Raw genomic sequence first — 24,819 nt, 5'->3', positions numbered from 1 at the left:
AGGGCAGATTCGGGATCTGCTGAGAGCCTACTTCCTGGCTCTCAGTCGGCTGTCTTCATGTTGCTCCTCACATGGGGGAGGGACAAGGGAGCTCTCAGGAGCCTCTTTCATAAGGACACTAATCCCTTCACGAGGCCTCCACCATCAAGACCTAGTCACCATCTCAAGGTCCCACTCCAAACACCATCACATCAGGATTAGGTTTGAATATGAGAATTTAGGGGGGACACAAACATTTAGTCCATAGCAGGGAGTTCTCCAGAAAGGCCACTTTAGATAGGAGGTGACCTCTGAGCTATATGAGGAAGCAGGAGGAAGAGTGGGACAAGGAAAAAGCTGGCAGGGGGCTCATCTGTAGGCAAAATCCACAGGTTGAGGTATTTAACAAACTCCTCTCCCAGAGCTGAGAAGTGTAAGAGAGTACTCAATACTTGGCCAAAATGGGCTCATGTAGATTCATCCCTCCCTCAAATAACGCTGGATTGGGGCGTGGGAAATCAGAAACCTGAGCTGGGACGGTCCTGAGAGTAACTGTGCTCTGAGGGGATATTTTAAAAGAATTATCCTCCAGTTTAAAGCCATGTTTCTGTTACATTGTGACTGTCTCTCTCTTTGGAGGTCTGCTCCCTCCTCCATTTCCTAACTCGGCTTGTAGTTGAAAAAAATTTTTGTTCAGCAGTTAAAACAAGAAACAAAAAACCAGACGATACTACTTCAGTTAAAACTGAAAGTTTAATAAAAGCACCAAAAATTATGCTAAAGATGAGGATTAAAAATTAGGCATTAGGAAGATATATAAAACAAAGTATTATGATTTTTACACTTCAAATAAATCATAAGGTACAAAATCATAAAATGCCAACATATACAAGGACAGCATTAACAGTCCTTTCAGTGATTTACCATATAAAGATGTTTTTAAAGTGCTACAGTCTGAGGCATTATATTGAAGAGTTTAATGAACATCTGATTTCAACAGAATCTCACAGAACAGGTTTGTTTGTTTTTTTCAAGCAAGCTACAAACAAACTGCTCGGTTAGGAATGTTGAAAATGTATGTATAAATTAAGGAGTAATAAACTTGCTAATGCCAAATTATTAGGGCAATGCAAAAACATATAAAATTCCAGCTGAGGAACAAACTGTCCTGCTCAAGGTACAGTGTAACCACACACCATCATCTCATCACAAATCTAGACAACCAATCCATTTGCTCACAATTCCTGGGCAGTGAGTTTATTTGGTTTGGTTTGGTTTTTGTTTTTTTTTTTAGTTGACGAAAGTCCTCAAGGCACCTAGAGATCTGCCTGTACCTCATCCATCTGCACTGAAAACGCCCAGTAGACTCCCATGGGATCAGGTGACAGCAATACAGGGCAGTGGTAAGGAGAGAACTCTCCAGTCACGAGGACTGGTGGGTCTGAAATGAACAACGGGACCTTCTAACTAGGTACCTTCACTTCTCTGACGCTCAGCTCGGTCAGCTACAAATAATGTCTTCTTAATAGAGTTTCTGTAAGAATGATGTAGGCATACAAGGCAAGCACTAAGTATGGTGCCTGCAGGAGGGAAGGCTCCAAACTGTGGGTGCACATCTTATTATCGTGGTTACTTCTCTATCAGGAGCACTACGGGAGAATCCAGGAGAGGGCTGGTCATTCTTTGGAGCTTGCCCTCATTGGGGGAAATACTGGCAGAGTAGGCAGGATTATTCCTCTGGGTACAGGTCTGCTCAGACACAGCATCCTGGCTGCACGCAGCAAAAGGCCAATAGCTCCATCATCGTTGTGACAACCGAAGATGCACTTACACATTTCCAAATACCCCCTGAAAGGGGTCAGTGCTTTTTTGAGAACTGCTCTTCTGAAGGGGCCGTCTTTATTAAGGAACGATGTAGGTCTCTTAACAAGATTAAGAATGCCTCTGTGTCTCTGCGAGGTACTAAGGTGAGAGACCTACGGAGCCCGTGCAAGAGAGAGAGAGAGAACCATAGCCTGAATCCTTCCCGAGGAATCCCAGTATCAGAATTCCCAAGCTCACGGTTCAGGGCTCAAGTGGAAAGGCAGAGCTGTATGTTTGCAAGCAGCTCAGCAGAGAGGGACTCGGAGCCACGAAGCCTCTTCTTCAGCCAAGCCTCACTGTGGCTGCAGCTGAAACAGAAGACAGACACACACACTCAAACAACAGGCTCCCCTCTCCATACCCGACAAGGGCACTTGAGTCTGTGTCTACAAAATGTAAAAAACTACATCACAAACGAAAAGATAACAGCTACAGAACAAGCCTCCCCCCTCCCAAGACCAACATAGGATCTGTGCAGAGAAAAGCTCTAACTCGTCATGACTGAAACCCACATCTTTCTCTGGCAAAGTGTTCAAGTCGGAACCCCACTTTCGTGCTGTCATAGGTCTTGAGCTTGTGGGTCCTCCTTCGGCTTCTTCAGGACTTAACAGTGTTTTGGTGATGTCAGGAAAGACATGCGGCATTTGACCTTCCTTAGTGCTGAGAGAGGAGAGAAGGCACGTTTTCTTAAACTCATTTGACACACGGAATGACTGAGGCACTGAGTGATGAGGAGGAATGTTCACTGGTGGAAGCCACGGGGGATAAAATCCAGATCTCCTGCTTCCCGAGCTGGCACTCGGGTCCCCATCCCCTAAGTCACAGACGGGCGTCGCTAAAGTGACGGAAGTGTCCTGCTGAGGAATCTTCCAAGATGCAAGCTCCATCCACATTCTGGTCTCCCTCTCATCTGAACCTAACCTGGGGCCACTGCGTTGCTGGGTCTGCCGTCAACTGCAGAAGGAAGAATCTGCTGAGGAGGAAATGTATTTACATTCTCTTCTTGGACATGTTATCTCTTTGAAATGATTATATTAAATGGGTGTGGGGCTAGAGTTAAACCATATCTTCCAGTCAGTATGGGCTTCTTAGAATTCTTGGGTAAAGCAAATGTGAAACTCTGCATTAGGCTCACAAACATCAGAAATAATTCCATCTTGGCCAGTTGTTCTCCCATACACACCCGCTTCCCTAAAAATGAGATCAGAAGAGAAAGTTGGGATTATAATACCATCACTCTTCCTATCTCGAGATCAGAGCAATTTTATATGAAATATCTCAATTAAGTGTTTTAAATGAAGATAGAGAGAGGTGGGTTTTTTTTTTTTAAGATTTTATTTATTTGAGAGAGAGCACAAGCAGGGAGAGTGGCAGGCAGAAGGGAAAACAGGCTCCCCACTGAGCAGGGAACCCAATGTGGCGCTCGATCCCAGGACCCTGGGATCATGACCTGAGCCAAAGGCAGATGCTTAATGACTGAGCCACCTACGCACCTCTAGAGAATTTTAAAATAAAATGGCCACATATACCTCATGGCTTCCCAAAGAATATGCTGATCAGAATTTTTACGTACTAAATTCACATTTTAACTCCTACTCATGAAAACCTATCCTCATTCTAGACTGGAACTAGAGACAGATCGAGGCTACTCTTGTCTCCTCCATACCTTCTTATCTCTTTCCTTTGCTCTTACCTGGAAGATCAAAGAGAAAATGAGTCAAATGAGAATCTCTGGAGCATTCCTTTTTTATAGAAAGAATCCTACATGTGCTCATCCAGGTGTCTAAAAGAGGGACTGGTGAGGTTGGAGAACCCAGCCTCTCAGCCACCAGCCCAGCAAAAGATTACAAGTTGCTCTTAACGCCAACAGTTTCCTGAGACTCAAATAATCACTTGTGCAGCTCAGAAAGGGACATTTCTAGTCATATTAAAGGATTTAAAACCAATGCTTTCATTTTGTTTTTAAAATCTGAAATGAATATAGTGGGGCTGTATTATCTTGATTATTTACCTCTTCTCTTACATTTGCTTGCTAAGAAAGAAATATTTTTAAAGATTTTATTTATTTATTTATTTTAGAGAGATAGAGAGCATGAGCCCGGGGGGAGAGGGAGAGAGAGACTCTCAAGCAGACTCTGCACTGAGCTCAGAGCCCAATGTGGGGCTCTATCTCACAACCCTGAGATCATGACCTGAGCCGAAATCAAGAGTCGGATGCTTAACTGCCTGAGCCACCCAGGCTCCCCAGGAAAGATATATTTTTAAAACAGTATCATGAAATAATAAAAGATTCTTTTAGCTCTACCTCTTTAATTATGCCATTAAGAAAATAAAAGTTTAACTGACCTATCCCAAAAGGAATAAATGTTTCTTTTTTAATAAGTTGTCCTTGATCATCCAGAAATCGATTAGGGTAGAAATCATCTGGTTTCTCCCAAGTGGCTGGGTCTCTGTGTACTGACCACAAGTTGGGTACTATCACTGTGCCTTTAGGAATACTATATCCTTGGAGCACTAAAACAAACAAACAAAAGAACCCAGTGTCATTAAACATGTTCTTACTGATAGTTTTCCCTAAACATCACGATCTGAAAAAGAAATCTAGTTACATACCTAGCTACTTAATTCGTGGAGACTAAACATTGAGGTGCTGGAGGGTGGGGGCCAGACCTTATCAACTGGCATGCTCTCCATGTGCTCCCAGGACCCAGCCTGAGGTAAGGCACAGGATTTGCTTTAACAGATGTTGAATTAATGAATTAAATCAAACCAGAAAAACATTACAATTAAGAGAAGACACTGAAACAGAAATCATAGGACATTCCAGGTAAACTTTCCGAAGAATTACAAATTTTGTGATATTAAAAAAAAATCGTAAGAGAAAATATATTTACAATACTGTAGTGTAAAAAATTTGCACATAGGAGGACCCACATGGTTCAAATTCATGTTGTTCAAGAGTCAACTGTATTGTATGGTAGTAACTGATAAAATAAATTATATCTACATCTGTATTTTATGCATTCATGGTATACTGTTTTCTTAATTTCTTTGGTATTTCTAGGCTACACAGTTTATCTGTGAATTTTTTCAAATTGTCACAAATCTCCCCAAAATTTTCCAATGTTTTTATTTATTTATTTATTTATTTATTTATTTATTTATTTATTTTAAAGATTTTATTTATTTATTTGAGACAGAGAGAATGAGAGAGAGCATGAGAGGGGGAGGGTCAGAGGGAGAAGCAGACTCCCTGCCAAGCAGGAAGCCCGATGCGGGACTCGATCCCGGGACTCCAGGATCATGACCTGAGCCGAAGGCAGTCGCCCAACCAACTGAGCCACCCAGGCGCCCCCAATGTTTTTATTAAGAAAAATCTGCATATAAGTGGACCCACGATGTTCACCCCTGTGTTGTCCAAGGGTCAACTGTACAGGGAAGTCCACACAGGCTCTCAGCAGCTGCCAAGTTCATATGCACTTTAAACAGTGCCCAAAAGATACAGCACACACAGTGCATCTAACTTGGACAGAAGAAAACATGAAGTGATCCAATGTCATTTATAAGTTATTGCTTCCTACAACTGCCTTACACCTATATTTAAGCCTGTTACATCATGGGCATCTCCAGAGGAGGTAAGTTCCTTCTTATGAGGGATTTTACATAGAGTCTGGCCGCTTACGTGTCAAAGACATGACACAATGGACACATCTCCGTGTAGGTGGGAAGTTGAAACAGGTGCCCTTGGAATCAGAAGGGCTCTTCCAAGTCATATTTGTGCTTCAGTTGTAGAACTGTAAAAGGTGAAGTAGGGTAATTCCCCGTTAAAATACTTAATTTCATATTTAGATGAGCTCTTCTGACCTTCCAAGAAGACAGAAAGGTGCCTTTGTTAATTCCGGCATTTTTCCTGCCAATATAGCCATCTTAAATGGTAGAATTTGCTTGACAGTGTAAGTGCGCATGCTCTGAAGTCCAGAGAGCTATTTAGAAAACAAGCCGGGCGGGAATGCCAGTACATCAATAATAGACAACTGAGGGCCAAAATGTTCCCTGATGTTTGATTATCCACGACATGGTGTTAAACCCTCAGAATGGTCAGCACACCGTCACTTCAACTCCTATGGATTAAGGGCAGGGCTTCCCTCAAGGGCACTCAAAGGAGAGAGATCCCAGACTTGCCTGTTTTCTCCGAGGTCATGTGAGGAATGGCAAGCGGCACCACCGCCGTCAGCCTCTGGACCTCCATGATGGTGGCTTCCGTGTAGGGCATCTGGGCCTTGTCAGTGAGGGAAGGGACTCTGTCAGCACCAATGACCCTTTCAATTTCTTCCTGAACCTTTTCTATTACAAAAAAAAAAAAAAAGAAAGAATAACAAATAGTAAGCCAGAAGATAAGGCAGGAGAATTGAGACTGCCATCCTATGCATACTTGCCATCACATCATACCCACAACTGCTAAGCGGGCAGTTCAGACCTGACTCAGCCTCAGAGAAGTGAAGCACTGGTCACATATCCAAGTAGAGGCAGCTGGTCCCAGGGACCCGGTACCACCTTGTGACTCGGAAAGTGGCCAGCAGAACAGATAGATGGGTAAAGGAGAAAGCATTCTGGAATTAGGGAGTCCTCTCAATCATTTTCTCATAGGAACAGGAGACTGACTCTCTCAGTCAGACAATGTGAGGTAGCCAGCGTGGCCCCCAGGGATCCCTGCCTCTCGGTGTTCACATCCTTGTACGGTCCCCTCCCACCAGGTACCACGTTGGTCTGTGTGACCAACAGAATAAAGGAGAAGTGATGGCGTCAGTTCTGAGCTTGGGTCATAAGAGACACTGTGGCTCCTGTCTGGGTACTCGCTCTCTCTTGGGTCACTCATCTTGAGGGAAGGCAGCTGCCAAGTCAGGCAGCCTTATGGAAAAGTCCAAATGGTAAGGCCTGCAGCCAACAGCCAAGGGGACAAGCCATCTTAGAAGTGGACCCTTCAGTCCCAGTCAGGTCTGCAGATGGCTGAAGCTCCAGCCAACATCTTGACGACAACTTCCTGAGAAATCCTAAGCCAGACCAACTGGGCGAAGCTGCTCTTGGATTCCTGATCCCCAGAAACTGTGAGACAGTAAATGCTGGTTGTTTTAAGCTGTGAAATTTGGGGATAATTTGGTACTCATCAAGAGTTAACTAATGCGGGAAGCATAATCTCATTTATAACAGACAGAAAACGGCCCCTCAGCGATGTCCACACCACAACCCACCAGAACCTATGAATATGCTACTTTATGAGGCAAAAAAAGACCCTGCAGGTGTGGGACGCCTGAGTGGCTCAGTTGTTAAGCATCTGCCTTCGGCTCAGGTCATGATCCCAGGGTCCTGGGATCGAGCCCCGCATGGGGCTCCCTGATCAGCAGGAGGCCTGCTTCTCCCTCTTCCACTCCCCCTGCTTGTGTTCCCTCTCTCGGTGAGTTTCTATCTGTCAAATAAATAAAAATAAAAATCTTAAAAAAAAAAAAAGACCCTGCAGGTGTGATTTGATTAAGGGCCGTGAGATGGGGAGATGACCCTGGATTTTCTGGGTGTGCATGAATTACATGGGTTTTCAAACTGAAGAACTTTTCCCAGTTTAGTGTCAGAGGGAGATAGGAGTCAAAGAAAATGGTGAGAAGAGCTGCAATATCCCTGGCTTTGAAGATGGAGAAAAGGGGCCAGGAGCCAAGTGAGCTGGAAATGTATCCTCCTCTAGAGCCTCCAGAAAGGAATGCCACCTTGCCAACATTTTGATTTTAGCCCAATGAGACACGGACCTTCAGGATAACAAATTTGTGTTGATTTAAGTCACTAAGTTTGTGGTGACCTGTTATAGGAGCAATAGAAAAGCAATACACTGTCCTCTTCTGTGGTCTTCCACTGTGAACTGCCAGACCCCACCTATCGGTATCGACATGGTGGAAGTAGCTCTGTGATCTCGGGAAAGTCACATAACTTCTCTAGGTCTCTGTTCTCCATTTTCAAAACAAGATGACTGGGTTCAGATAATCATTGTAACTCCTGTTAGCTCTAAATTGTCCTTCTTTTCTAAAAAGTCTTCCTCTAGCATACATTTCACACAGAATCAGACCTGTAGAGATTTAAAGCAGGGGCAAGAAGGTATGACATTAGTCCTACCGTCTAGAAACTTGGCAGTTTCGCTGTTAACACCTTCCCAACTCCCTGTGGGATTCAAGTGTCTCCACTTTGTTTTCTGGCCTGAAGACACTGCTTAGTGCTAGGAGCCACAGGATCGCCCAAGTTGCTGATACTGATTTAAATAATCTGGCTTTGCCTGAATGAAGGAAACATCTGTTAATTACCTTGTATGTCGGGGTTCAGTGACATATACAGAAGGCACCAAAGCAAGGAGTTAGTTGTGGTATCAGTTCCAGCAATGAAGAGATCACCAATGATATAAAATAAGTAATCTTCATTAAAGCTACTATTGCTGTTATTTTTTTTCTCCTCCTCCACGTGGAGAAGGTACATGTCTATGAAGTCCTGAGGGTTCTCTACATCCAGAGACTCTCGATGGTCTCTGATGATTTTTTTAAGGAAAGTGGTAATATCCTTTTCGATTTGTCTTAATTCCTTAAATGGTCCAAAGGGAAGATAATAAAGCCAGGGGCATATGTTGACCAGGAGGAGCTGGGTGTTCAGACAGATTTCTAAGGCTCGTGACATAAGACTGAGCATTTTCTTAAACTCACTATTGGTGTAGTCAAAGCGCTGGCCAAAGCACAGGGAGCAAATGATGTTAGAGACGGCATTGTTGATAATGGGGAAAGGGTTGAAGGGGTCTTCTCCATGCTTCTGCATTTCCTCCTTCACATATTTAAACTCTTCAATAATCTTGGGCTCCAAGCTCAGCTTTCCCAAGCCAAAATGACGAAGAGTTGAATGCGAGAACTTCCTCTGTTGTCTCCAGACAGGACCGTAATGTGCGAATACAATCCCTGCAAAAGGACCGCGAGAAAAGAAGGTGAGAGAGAGCAATGCCTGACCCTACTGAGCAGGACCTATGATGAGGTGTGTTCTGTGTTTGTCAAATCCCTTGTGCAAAATTCAGCTACAGGTAGAGATTACCAGCCAAGAAGAATGATTAGCAAAGTTGTATTATCATGATAGTGTAAGTTCCTAATAATAAAAATCATACCCGATAAAGCTTATTATGATAGGTAGGAACCCCTGGTGAAATGAAAAGCAATGAATTTCAATTTCTAGAGTTAGCGTAAATTTCCAAATCTTGGCCTTCGTAAGAGTAAGTCCAGGCTTTTTAAAGCATTTTTTAATGCTTCAGGCTGGATATCCCCATATTCTCAGCATTCTGAATAGAAGGAGGGCAGGGACATTATCGGATTGTGCTGACCATTAAGATCCCAGCTTCTGGCATCATTCTGGGGATACAGGAGGAGCTTGTTAAATATTAACTGAATAAATCAACAGCCCAACTGGATTATAACCCTGGCTATCAGTTTGGAACCGAATAACTGGCAGGTACTCTAAATTGTCTGTTGCTAGCAACAACCCTAATTTAAAAACATCTGAACTCAAGGTCTCCACAACTCTACCTTATTTGATCCTCACTTATGTTATACATCCCCCATCACCAAAACGCAACAGAGTTGTTCTGAGATGTTATATCAAATTGTTTTCAAATATCCCTTGTTTCCCGTCACCTATTTCACCCTCTTATTTTCCATGGTGCCCTTTATTGTCCCAGCTGGTCCTCCTTTCCCATTTTTAATTGACTTCATTTCTGCTACTTTTGAGGACATGCTTCACGTATTTAACAAATATTTTTGAATGCCGACTGTGTGCCGGGCACCGAGATGCTGTAAATACAGACCCTTCTCTGTGGTTAAATCTTCTCACAATCTTTAATACCTCCATAAAGTGTCCTTCAATACACACATCCATGTGGTCAAACGAATCAGACAATCTATCAGCTTGGCTTTTCTCCTTGGACTCTGCCACACATCTGCTCAGATCTGCAACGGCTGCCTTTCCAGATCTTCTGTTCAGGTGTTTGGTGACTTCTGTGTGGCATTATTAAGAATTTTCTTAAACTCTCCTGTGTTGAACCCATTTCCTGGATTTTACTTCTTCCTCTTTCTAGTTTCCTTCCCTGATTTTGCTAAAGCAAAAATGCATGGGAGGCAAATTTCTAAAGATTTTTAGAAAATATATTTATTCTACATTTTTTACTTCCTCAGAATTTTGAGAACATTGCTAAGAGTGGATTGATGAGTCATAAAAATGTACATCTTCAATGTATAGAAGACTTGCCAAGTTACTCTATGAAGTGCTTAAAGCACATTGTCCTAATCACTGTTATTTTTTTTTAATTTTATTTATTTATTTGAGAGTGAGAGAGAGCATGAAAGAGAGAGAGCACAGCAGTGAGGAGGCTTAGAGGGAGAAGCAGGCTTCCCGTGGAGCAGGGAGCCCGATGCGGGGCTCGATCCCAGGACCCTGGGATCATGACCTGTGTGAAAGGCAGACGCATAACGACTGAGCCACCCAGGCGCCCCATCACTGTTGCTTTTTAAGATATAAATAAGACTTCATAGTAAGTCTTAACATCTAATAGGGAGTCCCCCCTCCTTCTTCTCTTTCAAAATTGTTTATTATTATTATTATTATTACTCTTGGTTCCTCACTCTTTTATAAAACTTTAGCTTGTCAAGTTCTACCAACAAAAAACTTTTGGGATTTTCACTAGAATTGCATTTAATTTATAGATTTGAAAATTACCTTCTTTCTGATAATTGAACCTGCTTGCAATGCAAGAATAAATCCAATTTTGGTTATAGTGTTTTTATGGTTTTAATTGTTGGATTTGGTTTCCTAATATATTTTTTAAAGATTTATTTATTTATTTTAGAGAGAGAGAGCAAGAGTGGTAGGAGCAGAGGGCAAGGGAGAGAGAATCCAAAGCAGACTCTGAGCTGAGTGTGGAGCCCAACGCAGGGCTGGATCTCACAACCCTGAGATCACAACCTGAGCTGAAACCAAGAGTCAGACACTTAACCGACTGTGCCACCCAGGCACCCTCCCCTAATATTTTTTTTTTTTTAAAGATTTTATTTATTTATTTGACAGAGAGACAGAGCCAGAGAGCACAAGCAGAGGGAATGACAGAGGGAGAGGGAGAAGCAGGCTCTCCACTGAGCAGGGAGCCCGACGTGGGACTTGATCCCAGGACTCTGGGATCATGACCTGAGCCGAAGGCAGACGCTTAACCATCTGAGCCACCCAGGCGTTCCCCCCCCATAATATATTTTTAAATTCATAATCACAAGTGAAAATGGCCAATAAATTTCCACTTTCATAATATACTTGTCTGAATATACTGACCTCTTAAAATAAGCCAGGGTATATTCTTTCTCTCTGGAAGAATTTGTCTAAAATTATAATGATATGTTCTTTTTCTTTTATGCTTTTTTATTTTCCAGATATATAAAGTTGGTCATCTAACTCACTAGTTTTCAGACCTTTATCCTAATAAATAACTTAAGATTCTACATTTGCTTCTGAGTACCATATGAGCTACAGTCCACAAGTACTGTTTGCATGTATTTTCATTATAATCGTTTAAAATTTTTTATGATTTTTTTGCTACCTAAGTTAATTTGTCTTATACTGATTTTTGACACGAATGAGGCTTACTTTTTAGCCTAGTACGTGATCAATTTTAATAAAATTTCCAATAAAATTGAGAAGAATTTTTATCTAAATCAGTTGTTGGATACAGGGTTTTCTATATGTCCAATAGAAAAAGCCTGATAAATATTGGAATCAAATCTTTTGTACCCTTAGCAAATTTTTATCTTCCTGCTCTCTCAATTATTCAAATACTTATGTTAAAATATTTTAGTACAACTGTACATTTATCAACTTCTCTTTGCAGTTCTGCAAGTTTTGCTACATTATTTTGCTATATAGCTATTTATATCTATGTATCTATCATTGCTCTTAGGTACATATATACTTAGGTACACGCAAGTTTAAAATTATTGTATCTTCCTAGTTTAATAAAAAGCTTCCTTTATCATCATTTAATTCACTACTTCTTAACAATGAAGTTTGACTTAAAGTATACGTTGTCAAAAAGATACCAGCTTGGGGTGCCTGAGTGGCTCAGTCGTTAAGCGTCTGCCTTCGGCTCAGATCATGATCCCAGGGTCCTGGGATCCAGCCCTGCATCGGGCTCCCTGCTCCACGGGAAGCCTGCTTCTCCCTCTCCCACTCCCCTTGCTTGTGTTCCTGCTCTATCTCTCTGTGAAATAAATAAATAAAATCTTTAAAAAAAAAAAGACACCAGCTTTTCTTTTTAAACTATTGTCTTAGTATAACATTTTCCTTTCTTTTATTTTGAATTTTAATGTACCCTTATGTTTGGGGTATGTCTCTTTTTTGGGGAAGTGTATGTCTCTTTTAAAATAACATACCTTTGGGGGTGCCTGGATGGCTCAGTCAGTTTCGGCTCAGTTTTGGCTCAGGTAGTGATCTCATGGGTCATTGAGATCAGCAGGGTCGGGCTCCATGCTCAGTGGGAGTCTGCTTAAGGATTCTCTCCCTCTGCTCCTCTCCCTGCATGCATGCTTGTATGTGTTCTCTCTCAAATAAATAATCTTTTTAAAAATTAATTAATTAACATACATTTGGATTTTTAAAAATCCATTCTAACAAAAAAAATCCGTTCTAGCAATCTTTTAGCCAATTTATTCCATTTACATTTAATACAATTACTAATTTATTTCTAATATATTATTTTGAACTTTGTCCTACTGTATCTATTCTTTTTTCCCTTTCCTTTCTTGCCTTTTTTTGCATTAGAGAAACAGACTGAATTTTTAACACATTTACTTAAAGTCTAGATTAACGATCAGCAAACTTCAGTCCACAGGTCAAATCCAGCCTGCTGCCTCTTTTTATATGGTCAGTCAACAAAGATTAGTTTTTGTATTTTTAAATGGTTGGAAAAAATCAAAACAATACATCATGATATACAAAAAATATGAAATTCAAATTTTAGGGTTTATAAATAAAGGTTACTAGAACACAGCCAGTTAGTAAGCCACTGTAATTCATTTACATATAGTCTGTGGCTGCTTTGGTGCTAAAATGGCAGGATGGTTGCAGCAGGGATTGGAGGTAGGAGAGAACATTTTCTCTGCCAGGGTCCAAGCCAAGACAGAAAAATTTCCTTGTTTTCTTTTGTTACTGGTAGGTTTGTTGGGTGTTCCTTGTCAAATTCAATCTTTCACTCAAAGTGAAGCTCTTCAAGAGTCCTCTCTTTATCTAGAGGCAGCTTTTCATTTTGCGTGATACAAGGTCGTATCTCTCTGCCCTCGCTCCACCCACTCCACATCCATGTGCAAGAGGTCACTAAAACCCAAGAGTGTCCAGAGCATCTACTTTCTGTTTTCTGAGGGAGTGGGTGTGGTGATAAGGAACTGGTCTAACTATATTTTATATGCATTTCAAACTCAGTGGCTCATCCCTGACTCCTGTAATCACTGGTACCTCCAATTCCTGAGACTTTCTGGGGTTCCACAGGGTAAACTGTCTCACATTCCACTCGTACACCCTGGCCCCATGTGGACACATAGGAGTGGTCATCCTCCACTCTATGAAGTCACTGGCCAGTCCTAGGTCTACTTTTTGTCTTCAAATACTGTGGTATAGGATTGTAGATTCATTTCACCATGGACAGGGTGTGTGTGCTTCTGTTAAAAGTCCCTCTGGTTTGGTGTGTGATTATCAAGACAGAGAAGAAATGGAAATGAAACTAGAACTCTCCCTTTATTCAATAAAGCCCATAAACTATTTCCTAGGCAACCAGAGCTTAGTCACTCTTCCTGCATTTAACCATGGCCAAGTCTTGCTGCATTCAGCATTCAGACGCTAAGTGTTGTTGGGCCGCCTTCTTTTTCCTAACTTCAGGATCTGACACTACTTTTTTTTTTTTTTAATTTTTTTATTGTTATGTTAATCCCCATACATTACATCATTAGTTTTAGATGAAGTGTTCCATGATTCATTGTTTGTGCATAACACCCAGTGCTCCATGCAGAACGTGCCCTCCTCAATACCCATCACCAGGCTAACCCATCCTCCCACCCACCTCCCCTCTAGAACCCTCAGTTTGTTTTTCAGAGTCCATCGTCTCTCATGGTTCGTCTACCCCTCCGATTTCCCCCCCTTCATTCTTCCCCTCCTGCTATCTTCTTCTTTTTTTTTCTTAACATATATTGCATTATTTGTTTCAGAGGTACAGATCTGTGATTCAACAGTCTTGCACAGTTCACACTGCTCACCATAGCACACATCCTCCCCAATGTCTATCACCCAGTCACCCCATCCCTCCCACCCCACCCCGACACTACTTTTAACTGCCATCTAATTTAAGGTATCACATATGACATCTTTGCTTTGTCCTATTTCTCAAGAAACTTTTTCTTTTATTAGATCCTCAGTCTGTATCATCTACAATCTTTCAACTATGCATTTGTATTTTAGAAATATTTTCTCTAGTAAAATGCCTCTTTTCTAACAGTTTTTCCAATATTTATTTAGAGTCCCCTATGTGCCAGTTACTAAGGACATATAGATTAAAAAGACACAATCCCATTTTTTAAGATGTTAGTCTTTTGAGGAACTAGATCAACCAACAATCCAAATTCACTGTTGTATGTTAGACTGTATTGAAGTTACATACTGTTGTGAATGCTGTATGTTAGAGTGTCCTGAAGTTGCAGAGTTGGAATATATTTATTGAATGCGGCATTGTTGGGATGTGTTGTATTGAATGTTTATGTTGGACTGTATTGAATGTTGCACTGTTAGGATGTATTGATTGAATGCTGTATGTCAGAGGTGTATTGAAGCTGTAATGCAGACAAAGGAAGGAGCACCATGTCAGCTGAGGGAAGGAAGCACTTCTCAGAAGAGAGGACATGTGGGGCGCCTGGGTGGCTCAGTCGGTTAAGCATCTGCATTCAGCTCAGGTCATGATCTCAGGGTCCTGGGATCGAGCCCCGCGTCGGGCTCCCTGCTCAGCGGGAAGCCTGCTTCTCCCTCTGCCTGCCACTCCCCCTGCTTGTGCTCTCTCCCTCTCTCTGTCAGATAAATAAATAAAATCTTTAAAAAAAAGAAAAAAAAAACCAAGAGAGGACACGTGAGCGGATGCTGCATTTGTAAATAAAGGTGTATGAAGGCACATTTTAGAAATATAACTTGAGCAAAGTTAAAGAGGATGTTTCAAGAAGGGCTAAATTATCTTTAGAGGGAAATCAGGTTTAGATGAGGCAAGGAGATGGAGAGGACCTTCTCAGAAGTGGCTAACATTTGAGGATTGGGACATCTGACAAGTTGACAGGTATGAAGTGCAAGACAAAAGAAGTGACCAAGTGACCGTGCCTGAGAATGCCAGAATGGCTTAAGGTCTTAGGAATGTCTGAAAGAGGTTCAGGCTCATCTGACAGTCGTTGACCTCTCCATTCCTAGCCCTGAAAAGCAATGGTAGTCACAGATATATACAAGGGCTTCATTTCAAGGAGGCTAGTAACACTAAAACATAAAAATGGCTCCAGAGCAAAAATCCGGACTCTTCTTGTTGGGCGGAATGACACAAATATATCTTTAAGTAGGTTTGGCAAAAGGGCCCATTAGGCTGTGGAACCAAACCCAGGAAGAGCCAGGTGTTATCAGCTCAAAGAAGACTAAAGGCCACACAACTCACCTATTTTTCACTATTCTGCCTGGCTTCATTTTTTCCTACTGCAAACCAGCTCTTTCAAGCATCAGGGATTCCTGATCTTGGGATTCCTAATCTCCCGTTCTCCCCACCAGAGAGAAAAGGCCAGATCCAAGGCGGAAAATGCTGGAGGAGGATTCAAATGCTTCAGGCAGGTATCCCATGATGATACCAATTTGGAACGCCTCAAGTTTATTTTGTGACTTGAGGTTTCTGGACTATGCTGTGAATATATTCTTGAGTTCTGTGCCCAGCCTACAGACTAGCCACGGATACAGAGAGGCAAGATATTCTGATCAGGTCATCTCTGATCACGGTCTATCCCTTGACCAATCACTGTGGCCAGAGAGGGGAGTTCATATAAAGATAAGACATCTCATGTTCCAACCACAGTTAGTGGGTACAAACGGGTGGTGAAGACAAGGAGTTCCTCAAAGGGGAGTGCTTTTCAGAGGAACGGGTGGTGGACAGTTGAAACAAAAATCCACTTCAAACCAAACACAGGATAGGCTAAATTGACCGTGATACATTCTCAGAAACAGATGTTGTATGGCTCTTATGGGCTTTGCAGGAGAATATTGAATAATATGGAAATATAGTCAGAAAACTTAAGTGATAAAAACAATTTTAAAGAGTGTGAATATGATTCCATTTTAAAGAAACAAATTTTTTTTTTTAAAAAATACATGTACAATGTGATGAGCACTGGGTGTTATACGCAACTGATGAATTACTGCACACTACACCTGAAACTAATGATGTACTATATGTTGGCTAATTGAATCTACAGTTTTAAAAGAGAAAAAAAAATACATGTACAAATAGAAAAAATACTGGAAGGTTGCCACAGGCTGAATGCTTGTGTCCCCTCCAAATTCATATGTTAAATCCTAATGCCCAATGTGATGGTATCTGAAGTGAGGTCTTTGGGAGGTGATTTAGGTCATGAAGGTGGAGCCCTCATGAATGAGATCAGTGCCCTTATAAAAGAGGCCCCAGAGAGCTCCCTTGCCCCCCTCCCACCATGTGAGGTTACACATGGCCATCTGGGAACTAGGAAGTGGGCCCCCACAAGACACGGAGTCTGCTGGGGCCTTGATCTTTCATTTCCCAGCCTCCAGAACTGTAAGAAATAAATTGCGGTTTATAAGCCACCCAGCCTATGGTACTCTGTTAAAGCAGCTCAAATAGGCTAAGATAAAGGCAATACATAAAAATGTCAGTAATGGCTATCTCAAAATGACAGTGATCACAGATGATTTTCAATTCTTTTTGAAAAAAATGGAAAGGAATTCTTTTTTCCTTTTCCATGTTTTATGTTTTACAGTAATGAATATACACTAAAGTAAAAATACTTAAAATACATTGAATTTGATGCGATTTACAGTTATCACACATACATTTTCTTCCTCCTGAAGCAGAGAAGGTGCTATCCATCTACTGATTATATTTGTCCTTTCTTTCCACGGGGACATAGAAGTGTTCCTCTTCTTTTTTTTTTTTTTTTTTTTTTTTGCGAGAGAGAGAATGAGAGAGAGCTCGAGAAGGAGGAGGGTCAGAGGGAGAAGCAGACTCCCTGCCGAGCAGGGAGCCCGATGCGGGACTCGATCCCGGGACTCCAGGATCATGACTTGAGCCGAAGGCAGTCGCTTAACCAACTGAGCCACCCAGGCGCCCAGAAGTGTTCCTCTTAGTGGGAATTCAGGCCTTCTTGATATGAGTACATGACTATTTCAAATACCTATTTTACCGCAATTACTACAAAATTTGGTTATCCTGCTTTCCTCATTCATTTTTATTTTATTTTTTTTAAAGATTTTATTTATTTATTTGACACAGCGAGAGAGAGAGAGACAGAGAGCAAGCACAAGCAGGGGGAATGGCAGGCAGGGGAGAAGCAGGCTCCCTGCTGAGCAAGGAGCTCAATGCGCGACTCCATCCCAGGATCCCTGAATCATGATCTGAGCCGAAGGCAGCCGCTTAACTGACTGAGCCACCCAGGTGCCCCTCCTCATTCATTTTTAAATTCCCCAGATGAATTTTCATTTTCTACCTTTATTTCCTAATTTCATTTTGCATCTTTTTCCCCTTTGAAGTAGGTAATACTGACTGGTCTATACCCTACTTTTAAACTTCTTCCAATTTCCATTTTACTTTCCATTTTTATGGCTCTGCAGCTTGCTTTCACTCTTGTTCAAAGCCTCTAGCAATCTTTTAAAATTAGAAAGGATCTAATTTCTGTCAACAAGGAAATAGATAAATCAATTAACAAAAACCGGAAGTGGAAAGATACATTTGAGCACCTGGGTGGCTCAGTCAATTAAGTATCCGACTCTTGATTTCAGCTCAGGTCATGATCTCAGGGTTGTGAGATCCAGCCCCCACACATGGCTCCATGCCAGGTGTGGAGCCTTCTTAAGATTCTTCCCTCTCCTATGGTGAGCGTTGTGAACTGTGTAAGACTGATGAATCACAGACCTGTACCTCTGAAACAAATAATGCATTATATGTTAAAAAAAAAAAAAAAAAAAAAGACGATAGCAGGAAGGGAAAAATGAAGGGGGGGAAATCGGAGGGGGAGACGAACCATGAGAGACTATAGACTCTGAGAAACTGAGGGTTCTAGAGGGGAGGGGTGTGGGGGGATGGGTTAGCCTGGTGATGGGTATTAAAGAGGGCATGTACTGCATGGAACACTGGGTGTTATACACAAACAATGAATCATGGAACACTACATCAAAAAAATAAATTAATTAATTAAAAAAAAAAGATTCTTCCCTCTCTCCCCCCCACGCCCCCACCCCCTGATCTTGAGAGCACTCTCTCAAGCAAACAAACAAACAAATAAATAACATATGTAAGTTTTTAAAAAACATACCAAATGAAGCTATGTATTGTTTATGAATCTGAAGCAAATCTGAGTGGTAAATAAATGAATTTATATTGCTCTCTAAACTTCATATTTGAAATATTTTATAATAAAAATGTGATGTGCACAAACCTTTTAGAAGAAATAGACCACACTTAAGAGTAAAGCACTCTTTTGGTAGCCTTGGCTCTGACTTTGTAACTTTATTTTCTATTCCTGCTTAGGAAAAGAATCAGAGTAATGAGTGTGATGGCCATGGCTAATGTGAAATATCTTTATGGGATATCCAGCTTACTATAGTTTTTATGGGCTTAGAAGGACATCAACTTGTCTAAGCATGAGATTTTGAAAAATTCAAATATAATAAACAAAATAAACAAACTCCCACATTCTAGAACTTTCTGGCAATGTGTTGTCAACTATTTCAAGCCTGCCCATGCACATCACTGTTTATGAAACATTCACTTCTCTGCTAGTCTCCCCAACTTCAGCAGCAACGTTCCCCAAAATTATCTTGTAATAAATAATATTATTGACTTCTAATTCCTAATACCATTTCTCTTTCTCCTATACTCTACACATCTGTTTCCTAGGCAATTTCACGTTTTACAATTCTGCCATTGGAAACAGTGGCCAAAGGTAGCTGGGGCACTCCTCAAATCTTGCTGAGCTCAGCCTTTAGCTCCCATGGCTTCTCTTCTTCAGGCTGATAACTTCAGGCTATCCATTTCTTGATCTATAAAGTCTGCTCAGAATTTGTCTGGTCCTTCATCCTTTGAGGGACATCTTGAAATAAACTCACATTCTCCCCTTTTATTCTTCACCCTTGAAAAGTTTCCATTAAAAAAATTCCTCGGCTATCTACATTTTCCTATTCAGATGATCTGTTCTCTACTCTAAGTTAACCCCACAAGCATTTCCTTTGTAGCCTATGGTTCTTCCTTCTCCTTCTCTTGTCAATCACCTTCACCAGCCACAGTATTTTTCTCAATTCAAAGCACATGACCCAACACACATCCATTAGAATACCAGAGCAGTATCACCTAAAAAATCCTAACTGTCTTCTGGGGGAATGAATGTTTTGAGATGCTGAAACACCAAGTTACCCCCAGTTCCCAGTCCTTTCCTACATAAAGGATCTAATAATAAGTTGTGACCCAACTAATACTTAGAAACTATTTATCACAGATTTTTGAGCAAACCACAAACCCACCAGGAAGGACCTCAAAGAAGAAAATCTAACTCATACCTTAAAAAAGAATCCAAAGGAAAAGACATGCAAAAAAATTTACAATATAATGTGGTAAGTACATCAACAGATGCTTGTTATGCACATATTCACTCATTTCTTGATACCTACTTGTACCAATAAGTAGGGAAACAGTGGTTCACATGATGAACCAAATCTTAGCCCTCGCAGAGTTTATATTCCATTAGTAGGTGGGGCTGGTAGTAACCTAAATATTTTCAAGGTGTTTAATGAGTGAAATATGAATGAGATAAAATAAGTTGTGATATTGTGCAGTGTCTAAAATAGGACTCAAAGGTGACAATTGGCCTGAGAGAGGATAAGGAGTCAGTCAAGTGAAAAGTTATTCCACGTCCAAGGACAACAAACCCAGCAGACTGAAACAGTCACAAGTTTGGCAGGAATCTGCTTAATTTGTCTAGCGCAGGTTGAAATTTACAAGTAAAGGCAGAATGAAAAGAGCTAAAGTCAGAAAGACAGGCAGGAACCAGGTCGTTCAGGGCACAGTCGGTCAAGGATGGAGTTGGAGAAACCTGATTTCAGCTGGGGAGCTGAAACACCGTTTGATTCATGGTTTTTTTTGTTGTTTGTTTTTTGGTTTTTTTTTTAAGATTTATTTATTTATTTATTTGACAGAGAGACAGCGAGAGAGGGAACACAAGCAGGGGGAGCAGGAGAGGGAGAAGCAGGCTTCCTGCTGAGCAGGGAGCCCATGTGGGACTCGATCCCAGGACCCTGGGATCATGACCTGAGCCGAAGGCAGCCGCCTAACTGACTGAGCCACCCAGGCGTCCCTGATTCATGGTTTTTAAAGAGATCCCTGGGGCACCTGGGTGGCTCAGTCGTTAAGCGTCTGCCTTCGGCTCAGGTCATGATCCCAGGGTCCTGGGATGGAGCCCCGCATCTGGCTCCCTGCTCAGCAGGAGGCCTGCGTCTCCCTCTCCCACTCCCTCTGCTTTTGTCCCCTCTCTATCCAATAAATAAATAAAATCTTAAAAAATTTAAAAAAAGAGATCCCTCCGGTTGCTGTGTGGATAAAAAACTAGAGTGGAAGCAAGCAGGCTAGTTAAGAGGCTTCAAGTATCAGATGAAAAATGATGGTACTGATTGAGGGTGCTGACAATGGAGATGGAAAAAAGTAGATGGATGCAGAACTGCAGATCTGCAGGAGGAAGTGAAGAGATGTGCTGATTGGCAGGGGTTGGGAGTGGAACGGAGTTTAAAATGAAACAGTGCTAGGGCGCCTGGGTGGCTCAGTCGTTAAGCAGCTGCCTTCGGCTCAGGTCATGATCCCAGGGCCCTGGGATTGAGCCCCGCATCGGGCTCCCGGCTCAGTGGGAAGCCTGCTTCTCCCTCTCCCACTCCCCCTGCTTGTGTTCCTGCTCTCACTGTGTCTCTCTCTGTCAAATAAATAAATAAAATCTTTAAAAAAAAAAAATGAAACAGTGCTATCATGGAGAAAGGGTAGCCTCTCTTTGGTGGAGTAGAGAAGTAGGTCAGGGAACACATTCTTAAAGAGGTGACATTCAAGCAGGTATGAAAAAACAGAAAATAACAAGTGTGGCTGAGGGTGAGGGCAGATTGGAACCTTGTTCACTGCCACAGGGAATGTAAAATGGCGCAGCCACCATGGAAAACAGTAGGGCAGTTACCCAAAAAATTAAATAGAGAATTGCCATATGATCAAGCCATTCCATTTCTGGGTTTTTACCCAAAAGAACTGAAAGGAGGGACTTGAATGGATGTGTGCCATGTTCCTAGAAGCATTTTTCACAATAGCTAGAAGTTTGAAGTGCCCAAGTTCCATCAGGGGACAAAAGGATAAACAATGTATTATAGACATTCAACAGAGTAGTATTCAGACTTAAAAAGAAAGGCAATTCTCACACAAGCTATAACATGGAAGAACCTTAAAACATGATGCTAAGTGAAATATGTCAGTCACAAAAGGACAAATATTGTATACCACTTATATTAAGTACCTAAAATAGTCACATTTGTAGAGGCAGAAAATAGAACAGTGGTTGCCAGGGGGTAGAAAGAGGAAGGAGGGGATTTTGTTTGTTTTTGTTTAATTTTAAGTAATCTCTACCCCCAACATGGGGCCTAAACTCATTACGCCAAGATTTTGAGTTGAATGCTCTACCAACTGAGCCAGCCATGTGCCCCAAGGAGGGAGTTTTTTTTAATGTTTGGTTAATGGGTACAACGTTTCAGTTTTCCAAGATGAAAAGTGTTCTGCAGATGGTTGTAATGGTTTCACAACAATGTGAATGACTTAATGTCACTGAACTTAAAAATGGTTAAGTTGGCAAATTTTTTGTTAATGTGTATCTCACCACAATTTTTTTTTTTTTTAATGAAAAGGGAGAGAAAAGAGGGGCGCCTGGGTGGCTCAGTCACTGGCCGTCTGCCTTCGGCTCAGGTCATGGTCCCAGGGTCCTGGGATCCAGCCCCACATGGGGCTCCCTGCTCCGCGGGGAACCTGCTTCTCCCTCCCCCACACCCCCTGCTTGTGTTCTCTCCCTGTGTCTCTGTCAAATAAATAAAATCTTAAAAAAAAAAAAAAAAAGGGAGAGAAAAGAAAAGCAAACAGCAGTTCTCCAGGCAGCCATGAGATGGGAAGAAAATTCTAGATAGAAGCAGCAGCGATGTGTGAAGGCAGGGAAATGGTGAATTATGAACGGTGACATTTGTTTTTCTGTGGGACATTTAAAACATTATGATCATCATTACTATTCATTTAAAATCCCGATGCAAAATTCTGGCTTAATGAGATTCTAAAAAGCCTGGATCTCTTTATGCCACATTCCATATTCTCCTAGATGTCAGTCTAGTGATGAAGACCCACATCCAGTTACAAAATTATCCAGCCCCAGTTTTGTTAAGTGCAGTAAAGGAAAAGCAATTGTGCATAGAAATTGGTTCCAAAAGGGAGCCTAAGTCGGAGAGGAAGTAAGAAAAAGCTTCCCGAGGTAAAGACATTTAAATTTAACACCTGATTGATGAAAAGGCAATTAAATTAACATCTGACTCAGACAAAAAAGTCTAGGATCTATACCAGCCAGTAAGACATAGAGTAAGACTGATAAACAAAGGGGGGGGGGGTGGAGTTAGGGGAAGGGTAAAGGTGATCTTTTATTGCAGTGGATAATATATTCCCCAACCTTCAAAACTGCCCAACTTGGATTTCCAGAACCAGAAATCAGAGGCTATAAACCCCGTAAAAGAGGTTTGCCCATAGGCACCTAACGTGTTTTCTGGACCTTTTATCTTATAGAAAATATCTTCTTAAACTCTCACTCAGAACCCAGAAGGTGTAAAAAATATCCCTGCCTCCTTCTAACACGGCCGAAGTTTCCCCCTGGAGACACAGCCTTGAGAACGAGGCCTTGTTCTGGGAAGGACAGAATATGCCTGGAAAGGTCGAGCCTGGCTTTCACACATTGTCTCCCACCCCCACCCCTGTCCCCATTACCCTTCCTCAACTTTCCTGCGGGTTTCCTACTTGTGATCTTGGACTATTAACGAGCCACCCACCCAGCAGCTCGATGCGATCGTAAAGGCCCCGTTAAAGGGACGCGTCGCCGCCGCCCTCCCACTTCGGGGCGGGATGCAGGTGGGCTAGGTGCGCCGGCTGGAAAGGACGCAGGAGGCGCCGCATCGCGCGTTCACGCGGCCCGCGATCCCCAAGGCTCCGGCTCACCCTTCTCCTTGGTTACGAGGGAGACGAGCGGCACCCGCGGGCGGTCGCTAAAGATCTCGGCCTGCTGCACCAGCGCCTCGCGCACGCTGTGGAAGTCGCTGAGGACCACCACCAGGTAGCGGCCAACGAAGAAGCTGAAGACGTTGCCGTACACGCGGGCCAGGTCGGCCAGGAACATCTGCGGGTTCAGGGCCGAGGGCTCCATTCCTGCGGCCCTCGCCTGGCGGCGCAGCCAACTCTTCCGTCGGAGGAACCGAGGCAGCAGCCCGAAGCCGAAGTTGCCCACTACGGGCCAGGGCGTGGGCCCAGGGGGGATGCCCCGCGCCCGGTGCCGCCACCGCCAGCTCCAGCCGAGCAGCGCCGCGAGGCTGAGCAGCAACAGCGCGCCGCCCGTGGGGTCCAGCCGCAGCAGCCCGGGAGGGGCGTGCAGCAGGCGCAGAGGCCAGGGCGAGCCCTCGGCGGGGGGCTCTGGCAGCCCGGGGGAGGCCATGGCCTGCGCGCCGGCGTCCGCAGCCTCAGCTTCCTCCGGCGAACCCTGGGAGACAGCGAGCTGACTGCGGGGCCGGCTCCCCGCACGCCCCCTGCTAACTGCGCTGCAAGGCGGAGGGCGGGCAGAAGAGCGGCGGAGGGCGTCCCGGATTGGCTGCGCCCACCGCATTCTCTCCACCCCCCTCCCCGCCTCCAATCAGCTACGCCCGAGCGGAAACGGGGACGCGCTCGCCCGGTGGTCCAGTTGCGCCTCTCCTCCGGGTTGGGCACGGCAGTTACTGCCCCTGATACAAAGATGCTTGCGTTCCGATTGGCTGTCGGATTTCCTCGTGTTACCCGTGTGTCATTTGAGCGTATAAACTATGCCTGATGAACAGGCCGCCGACATGACTCAGCCTCAACAGCAGCACCTCTACCTAAAGGGTCCCCGCGCCCACCTCGGTAGCAAAAAGACGGGGTTGCTGCTTTATCTAAACCGGGATTCAAAATTTAAAATAAAATAAAATAAAATAAAAATAAACCGGGATTCAGAGGAAGAAGGGACCGATTCCTCCACTCAGAGACAGGAGGACGATGGGAGAGCAAAGTGCAGAATTTGCAGGTGCAGGAGGCTTAAGGCTGCGGGAAGGATGGGTGGGGGTGGGGCAGGGGGAGGTGGGGGAGTAAAACTCTCAGAACCTGCCACTGGCAGGAAAACTGTATGCGGAGAGTGAAAGCTCAGCGTTTATTTCAGCATGTAGCCTGGGTAAAGCAGCAAGCCTAATCCAGGAATAGATAAAAAAGAATAGACTTGGAAGATTAAAGTAGCTAATAATATAAAAAGAAAATTAATCGGGGTAAGAGAGATGACAATATTATTATTGGTATGAGACCAAACC

At 42.9% G+C, this 24,819-nt stretch overlaps 1 protein-coding gene across 3 annotated transcripts; it reads right to left on the bottom strand.

The window, feature by feature from the left end:
- Nucleotides 1-471: 471 nt before the first annotated feature.
- On the bottom strand, nucleotides 472-24,227 carry LOC118027077 (cytochrome P450 2U1). 3 transcript variants are annotated; one of them, XM_035030247.1, is made up of 5 exons: nucleotides 23,453-24,227; nucleotides 8,184-8,819; nucleotides 6,025-6,186; nucleotides 4,189-4,356; nucleotides 472-3,033 (listed from the first exon to the last, which is right to left on the bottom strand). In XM_035030247.1, exons 1-5 carry the CDS (start codon nucleotides 24,108-24,110, stop codon nucleotides 2,855-2,857), a joined length of 1,803 nt encoding a protein of 600 aa, XP_034886138.1. In that variant the 5' UTR covers nucleotides 24,111-24,227; the 3' UTR covers nucleotides 472-2,854. The 3 variants fall into 3 exon arrangements, with proteins under 3 accessions (XP_034886138.1, XP_034886139.1, XP_034886140.1); XM_035030248.1 differs by lacking the exon at nucleotides 4,189-4,356; XM_035030249.1 differs by lacking the exons at nucleotides 4,189-4,356; nucleotides 6,025-6,186.
- Nucleotides 24,228-24,819: the final 592 nt, after the last annotated feature.

This window comes from Mirounga leonina, unplaced genomic scaffold (assembly GCF_011800145.1).
Source record: "Mirounga leonina isolate KUSES-001 unplaced genomic scaffold, KU_Mleo_1.0 Mir_357, whole genome shotgun sequence".
Taxonomy (NCBI): domain Eukaryota; kingdom Metazoa; phylum Chordata; class Mammalia; order Carnivora; family Phocidae; genus Mirounga; species Mirounga leonina.
Note: the sequence above shows the minus strand (reverse complement) of the source record. Positions and strands in the feature narration are given on the sequence as shown.

Bases quoted from the DNA above. Each gene is read 5' to 3' on its own strand.
- LOC118027077 (XM_035030247.1), bottom strand. From the start codon at position 24,110: ATGCGGTGGGCGCAGCCAATCCGGGACGCCCTCCGCCGCTCTTCTGCC. The intron at 8,820-23,452 runs GTGAGCCGGAGC...GTCCTTTTGCAG, and splicing joins CCTCGTAACCAAGGAGAAGG to GGATTGTATTCGCACATTAC. The intron at 6,187-8,183 runs GTAATTAACAGA...TTTTTGTAATAG, and splicing joins ACTGAACCCCGACATACAAG to AAAAGGTTCAGGAAGAAATT.